Genomic DNA, 7,484 nt, shown 5'->3' with positions numbered 1-7,484 from the left:
TTCTATCTCTCCCTCTCCCTTCCTCTCTCTCTAAAAATAAATAAAATAAATAAAAATATATTTTAAAAAAGAACACAATGAGCCCTGGCCAATTTGGCTCGGCAGTTAGAGCACTGGCCAGCAGACCAAAGGGTCATGGGTTCGATTCCTGGTCAAGGGCATGGACCTGGGTTGCAGGTTTGATCCCTGGCCCCAGTTGGGGTTGTGCAGGAGGCAACCAATAGATGTTTCTCTCTCACTCTCTCCCTCCCTCCCACCCTATCAAAAAAATCAATGGAGAAATATCCTCTGGTGAGGATTAACCAAAAAAAAGAAAACACAATGAGACTGTTTCATAGAAACTAAATTATGGCATATTTTCCTATTGAACAGGCAGTTCCCCAGAGTGGAAACAGACATAGTAAACAAACTCTTGGGGAACTGTGTGATTTGGTTAGTAATTACAGACAGGCAAATTAAAGCCACAAGTTAAATTTAATACTATTCCAGTTACTATTGCTGCATCACAAACTACTCCAAAATATACAGGCTTAATGCAATCATTTCTTATATGTCATGGGTTCTGTATGTCAGGAATTTGGGCAGAGCTCAGCTTGGGGGTGGGAGAGGGAGCTGCTTCTATTACCTGTGGGTGGTGTCAGCTGATGAATGACTAGTATGGAAGGTCCAAAACAACTTCACTCACTCAGGGAACACCCCAGAGGGGATGGCTGGGTTCAACCTGAGAATGGACAATAGGGTCTGCACTGGTTTGTCCAGCATGACAGTGTTGACTTCTTTCATGGTAGCTGGCTTCCCCAGACTGGGCATCTCAAGAGAATAGCGGATTACATAGAATTGATAATGAGTATTTCTGACTAGTACTAACATTGAGAAAAAGACTTTCCTATAAGCAATTGAATAAAAAAAATTCCTTTGAATCTTAAAAAAAAAAAAAAACCCACAAAAAACAAGAGAGAGAACAAGGGAAGCTGGTGACCTTTTATACCCTAAACTCAAAAATCCCAGTACCATTTCTGCCTTATTCTATAGGTCAAAGCAGGCACGTGTCCACCCACATTCAAGGACAGGGTAGTAGTCCTCACCTCTCATGGGAGGAGTGTCAAGGACCAATCAAACTGAGGATGTGAGCCCTCATTTGCATAGAAAGGAATTGATCAGGGACAGGGGTCAGCACCGTTCTCTTTATAAGCCTGCTTCACAGGCCTCAGTGGAGCTCCCTTTGTTTCCCTCCAAGACTGTTTCCTCAGCAGGAGCTGTAACATCAGAACTGAAGCAGCAAGAGACCCTCACTGGAGCTGCTTGGACCAAGGGGTCTCACACCCACGCTGTCTCACAGCCCGGCCGTTCCACACCCAAGCTATATCACAACTAAGTTGTCACTAAAGCCTCCCCCCTTTACCGCACCCCAAGAATTTCTTGGTGGCAGCCACCTTCAGTTGAATATTAATGGGTGAGTAAATAAAATAATAAATGAATGAGAAATTAGTGCAGGGGATTGCCCCTTAGGGCCACCTGTACTTACTGCACCCCTAACATTCTTGCCCCGCCGGCTTTCCTGCCTCCCCTGAGCGCCCCCTGTCTGTCAGCAGCCCAAATTAGACCGTTTGGCCGGCTTAACCAGCCTTCACTCTCAATAATAGGCGCCAAGTTGCTCCCGATGCCTTTTGGGGAACGTAGTCTTTGACCTTCGCTTGCGTTTCCTGTGGGCACCGGCTTTGAGACAGCCACAGAACTTCCGTGGGTGCCGTAAACTGTCGCGATAGCATTGCATCTCGGGAATTGTAGTCCTCCGCTGACAGTTTCCACTACAATCGGCTGCAAATGGAACGACAATTCCCACCATGCACCGTGCTACAAGTTCGCTGGGGCTAGCCCGCGAACTTCTGGGAGATACAGTCCTCGAACTTCGCAGTTCCTTCTCTACCTTACACAGTAGGCCGGCTGAGAGGACTACATGTCTCTACGCGCTCCCATTAGACAACGGCACCAGGCAGCGGCAACCATTTTGTACCGCCCAAGGGGCCCTTAAGATGGCGGCGGGGGAGACGGTGAAGGTTGCAGCCTGCTCCTCCGGGCTGTAGCTCGCCGTCTCCCCGTCTCCCCGTCTCCCCGTCTCCCGGCGGCCGGCCCATGTTGGCCTGGCGGAATTCCGGACCATGGACCTCCGCACCGTCGTGTACAACGCCGCCCGCGACGGCAAGCTTCAGCTGCTTCAAAAACTGCTCAGCGGCCGGAGCCGGGAAGAGCTGGACGAGCTGACGGGCGAGGTGGCCGGCGAGGGGACGCCGCTGCTCATTGCCTCCCGCTACGGCCACCTGGACGTGGTCGAGTACCTGGTGGACCGGTGCGGGGCGAGCGTGGAGGCGGGAGGCTCTGTGCACTTCGATGGCGAGACCATCGAGGGCGCGCCGCCGCTGTGGGCCGCCTCAGCCGCCGGCCACCTGGACGTGGTGCAAAGCCTGCTGCGCCGTGGGGCCTCGGTGAACCGCACTACGCGCACCAACTCCACGCCCCTGCGCGCCGCCTGCTTCGATGGGCACCTGGAAGTGGTGCGCTACCTGGTGGGCGAGCATCAGGCCGACCTGGAGGTGGCCAATCGGCACGGGCACACTTGCCTCATGATCTCCTGTTACAAGGGGCACCGTGAGATCGCCCGCTACCTGCTGGAGCAGGGCGCCCAGGTGAACCGGCGCAGCGCCAAGGGTAACACGGCCCTGCACGACTGCGCCGAATCCGGCAGCTTGGAGATCCTGCAGCTGCTGCTTGGGTGCAACGCCCGCATGGAACGCGATGGCTACGGCATGACTCCGTTGCTGGCGGCCAGCGTGACCGGCCACACCAACATCGTGGAGTATCTTATCCAGGAGCAGCCTGCTGGGAAGGAGGTGCAGCCAGGGCTGGCCCAGGAAGGTCCTTCCACCAGTCCCGGATGCATGAAGCCCCAGGAGGCCAGTTGTTGCAGTTCCTCCCCGGAGGAACCACTTGGCAGTGAATCGTATGAGAGCTGCTGCCCCACTAGCCGGGAAGCTGCGGTGGAAGCCTTGGAATTGCTGGGAGCCACGTATGTCGATAAGAAGCGTGATTTGCTTGGGGCCCTGAAACACTGGAGACGGGCTATGGAGCTGCGTCACCAGGGGGGCGTGTATCTGCCCAAACCAGAGCCCCCGCAGCTAGTCCTGGCCTATGATTATTCCAGGGAGGTGAATACTGCAGAGGAATTGGAAGCGCTTATAACCGACCCGGACGAGATGCGCATGCAGGCCCTGTTGATACGAGAGCGCATCCTGGGACCTTCTCACCCAGACACTTCTTATTATATTCGTTACAGGGGCGCAGTGTATGCCGACTCAGGCAATTTTGAGCGCTGTATCCGCTTGTGGAAATATGCCCTAGACATGCAACAGAACAACCTGGAGCCTCTGAGCCCCATGACCGCCAGCAGTTTCCTTTCATTTGCTGAACTCTTTTCATACGTGCTTCAGGACCGGTCGGCCAAGGGCAGCCTGGGCACACAAATCGGCTTTGCAGACCTCATGGGGGTGCTCTGCAAAGGGGTTCGGGAAGTGGAACGGGCCCTACAACTGCCCAAGGAACCGGGGGACTCTGTCCAGTTCACCAAGGCCCTGGCCATCATCCTCCACCTGCTTTATCTGTTGGAGAAAGTGGAGTGCACACCAGACCAGGAGCATCTAAAGCATCAGACCGTTTACCGGCTGCTGAAGTGTGCCCCCCGGGGCAAGAACGGCTTCACCCCTTTGCACATGGCCATGGACAAGGACACCACAAATGTGGGCCGATACCCCGTGGGCAGATTCCCCTCACTCCAGGTGGTCAAGGTACTGCTCGACTGTGGGGCCGACCCGGACAGTAGGGACTTTGACAACAACACCCCATTGCACATAGCAGCCCAGAACAATTGCCCAGGAATTATGAATGCCCTGATTGAAGCGGGGGCCCACATGGATGCCACCAATGCCTTCAAGAAAACAGCCTATGAGCTGCTGGATGAGAAGCTGCTGGCTAAGAGCACCATTCAGCCCTTCAACTACGTAACCCTGCAGTGCCTTGCAGCCCGCGCCCTGGACAAAAATAAGATCCCCTACAAAGGCTTCATCCCCGAAGAGCTGGAGGCTTTCATCGAGCTGCACTGATAGGATTCTGAGAGTAGCCCACACCAGTCCTTGCCCTCTTGCTGAACACTTCAAGTGGCATGAAACTGGAAGAAGGGTTTTCCTACCTCCACAGCCCTTCACCTCTGCAGAGTGGGGAAAGGAGTTAGCTATTGGTGCTAGAAGCCTTCCAGATCATGTGCTCAGAGAACTGTCTTTCTCCAGGAGCACATGTACCATCCTTAATTGGCAGAAGATGCACGACCTTCCACACATCCCATCTGTCTGGATCTCAGAAGATTTTGCTTTCTTACTGAGAGGCAGAGGGATTGAAGCCATTGCCTTTCTCCTTTGCTAGAAACAGGAAGAAACTGAAAACTGGGTCTGTCCTTCTTTGCCCCTTACATGGCTGGATAAACCAAGCCACAAAATGCAGTATGAGGACTGGGGGGTCCCAAGATGGAAAGTTGAAGACTCAAAAAGCAAGACCACCTGTCACTTCTTCCAGCACAGTCGCACCCCGCTCCCTCCCGCGTTGCCATAGTTGGCCTACATAGGCAGGGATCTCTGTTCAGGGCAGCCTGCCACTTGCATAGCTTTGGGCTGGTTTGGTGTTCTGTTTGTTTAGTAGGTGGGCAGGCTACAGGCATTGCACAGGAGTGCTGAGGTATTGCTGCCATTTTTTTTTTCTTAAGAATTTGAAATTTCTTTTAAGACTTGATAAGTTAATTTTGCTCACCAAGGGTTTTGTCGCACCTGGGGTGGCCAAGGCCCTCAGGAGCGAGTTTTTGTGTGAAGAATTGGTAAAGGAGGTAGAAAACTGTGGTAGCAGCTCCTAAAACACAGGTGGCTGTACATTTCTTAAATCTTCACTCATTTGCCTTTTACCTGGGCCTTGTATTCCCATCCTCATTAAAGAAGTATTTTTTTCTAAACAGGTTCAAGCCAAACACCCAAGTTGCTGAGCTTGATATGAGTTTCCCACTGTGAGAACTAGCAAGGTTGGTTTGGGGCATGGTTTACACAGATTTAGAATTAGAACTGCAGGATGCTTCAGTCCCACACATCACACAAGTGCACAGCTTTATTGTGGGTATAGCCACCCCAAGTGGCCCCACCCACTTTTACCACTGCTTAAGGAACTGAGTCCAGGTCTTCCCAAGGAAATTCTATGTACAGCATTAACTCAGTAAATCAGCTGGATGGGACAGTGAATGCTGAGAACTGTGATACAAAGTCTTGAGCACTCAGTGTAAAGTGCCTGTGTTAGAGGACCTACTGCAGGGAGATTTTTCATGGGTTATACTGCATATGCCCTGATAGGCAGAAGGGGACTGTTCCTGGCCTATCTGGACAAAAGTGAATAGCAGAAAGGGACTGAAGCTCAGGAGAAAGGTCACATTCAGGACAGTAGCATCTTCACCCCATGCCTCTCCTATAGCATTGTCCAGTGACAGCTACACAGAGGCCTTCAGACACCACAGCAGGTCCCTGGATATTCTGCCCTCTGGGAAAACTAGGTCTCGTGTGGATTTGCAGTGTTACTTAGGATGTTATTTATTTATAAGACCAGGTTTTACCTTTCGTTGAGGTGGGAAACAGCACGGAATAAAGAAATGAGGCTGTTTAAATTGTGAGTCCTGGCACTGGTGTTTTAAGTCATTAAAAAGATAACATTTAAAGGAAACCACCCGAGAGAGAGTTCCTTGCTGGGGTAGGTGGGGGAGAAGGAGGGAAGCGGGTGCCTCTGAGAATAAAACGCATAGAGACAGTCCACTTAAAGAAGTAGCCCTCTGGTCGCCACCTCTAACTGAAGGAGTTTTTATGTGCCGGGGCTCTGTGTAAGATTTCTTTCGAAAATGGAGTATTACTGTATAAAAAAGAAAAAGTGAAAACCACTGACTTAGTCCAAGCTCCTCACTGTGTGATAGGGTTGCCGTGGAAAAGAGGGTGGCTTGACTCTTCTGAAAGGCAAGGAAGGGCTGAGGAAACAGGAAGGCCCACTAACTCCATGAGACCCATTGATGGAACGGGGGAGTGCTGTGGCCTAGGAAGTCTGTCCATGAACTTGGTGGGTTTCGTGGAGCTAATTCCAATTTAGGGAAATTCAGGCTTCCCCTCTTTTCTTTTTTTTTTTTTTTCCTACTACCATCTCATTTGTGAAATTCTGGGTTTCTCCACATTAGTACAATCAAACTCCTACCCCAAATCACTGCCTCATTAGGTGGTTATTGAGTTTTTCCCGAGCACCCACTGTTTGCCAATCCCCTTAGGTGTAAGGATTGAGCTTTTATTCCTTAGGTCAGTGAAATTTCCATGTTCTCACCTCCTGTGGCAGTAGGGAAGGCCATGTCCTGGTGACATTTCACCTCCAATAACAGTTCACTGAGCTGGAGAGTTCTGTCAAACTCTCAATAGCTAACACGCATTTAGCTACAGCATGGGTATATCCTTGTCTTAAAGGAGTGGATTTCAAATCAGCAGATGCTCTCAGAGCCATGTCTTCCTGGGAGACACACAACAGTGCAAAAGCATTTATTGAGCCCTGACTGTATGCTGGCATTCTACATGCTTAAGTGGGCCACCTCATTAACTGCTCATAGCAACTCTGTGACGTATGTATTATTATTCCTATTTTGAGGTGATTTAAGAGGTATTATGAGCCCTGGCCGGTTTGGCTCAGCGGTTAGAGCGCCGGCCTGCGGTCCGGAGAGACCCGGGTTCGGTTCCCGCTAAGGGCACGTACTTCGGTTGCAGTTTGTCCCCGGCCCTGGTTGGTCGTGCAGGTGGCAGCCACTCGATGTGTCCCTTTCACGTTGATGTTTCTCTCTCTCTCTCTCTTCCTCTCTCTCCCTCCCACTCTATCTGTACAAAAAATGGAAAAATGTCCTCAGGTGAGGATAAAAAAAAAAAAAAAGAAAAGAAAATAAGAGGTATTATGAGGCTCACCAAAGAGGAAAACTGATCTGTGCCAAATGCTTTATAAGCCAAAACTCCCCACTGAAAGTGATCTTAAAACAGCTCGGGCAGGTTCAGGTGAGGTTTGTTTCAACAGCTCAAAGAATGACCTTGTTTCCAGTTGTCCCTATATGTCAGCCAGCAGAATGAAAGGCATCTTTCTGCTAAGCCAAAATCCAAAGTTCACTTGGATTGGACCAATCACTAGCCCAGAAATGGGGGGCGGAGGAAGAGCCCACCTCTCCCAAGTGACGGTACTGTAAAATGAAACATTCCATGGAGGAAGAGGGCAAACAAAAAAACATGATAATAAAATTACTACCTCTAATTTATCAGTGAATAAATAAGCTCAGAGAGGCCAAGTGGCCTGCCCAAGGCCACACAGCCAGGAAAATGACCCATTTCACTGATGAG

The 7,484-nt window shown here is 50.6% G+C and overlaps 1 protein-coding gene across 1 annotated transcript; it reads left to right on the top strand.

Moving 5' to 3' along the window:
- The first annotated feature begins 1,817 nt into the window (after positions 1–1,817).
- FEM1A (fem-1 homolog A) lies at positions 1,818–5,905 on the top strand. The gene has a single exon (XM_036240775.1). It carries the CDS (start codon positions 2,160–2,162, stop codon positions 4,152–4,154), a length of 1,995 nt encoding a protein of 664 aa, XP_036096668.1. The 5' UTR covers positions 1,818–2,159; the 3' UTR covers positions 4,155–5,905.
- The last annotated feature ends 1,579 nt before the right edge of the window (positions 5,906–7,484 follow it).

The sequence above is a fragment of the Molossus molossus genome, unplaced genomic scaffold, assembly GCF_014108415.1.
Source record: "Molossus molossus isolate mMolMol1 unplaced genomic scaffold, mMolMol1.p scaffold_m16_p_4, whole genome shotgun sequence".
Classification (NCBI taxonomy): Eukaryota; Metazoa; Chordata; class Mammalia; order Chiroptera; family Molossidae; genus Molossus; species Molossus molossus.
Note: the sequence above shows the minus strand (reverse complement) of the source record. Positions and strands in the feature narration are given on the sequence as shown.

Bases quoted from the DNA above. Each gene is read 5' to 3' on its own strand.
- FEM1A (XM_036240775.1), top strand. From the start codon at position 2,160: ATGGACCTCCGCACCGTCGTGTACAACGCCGCCCGCGACGGCAAGCTT.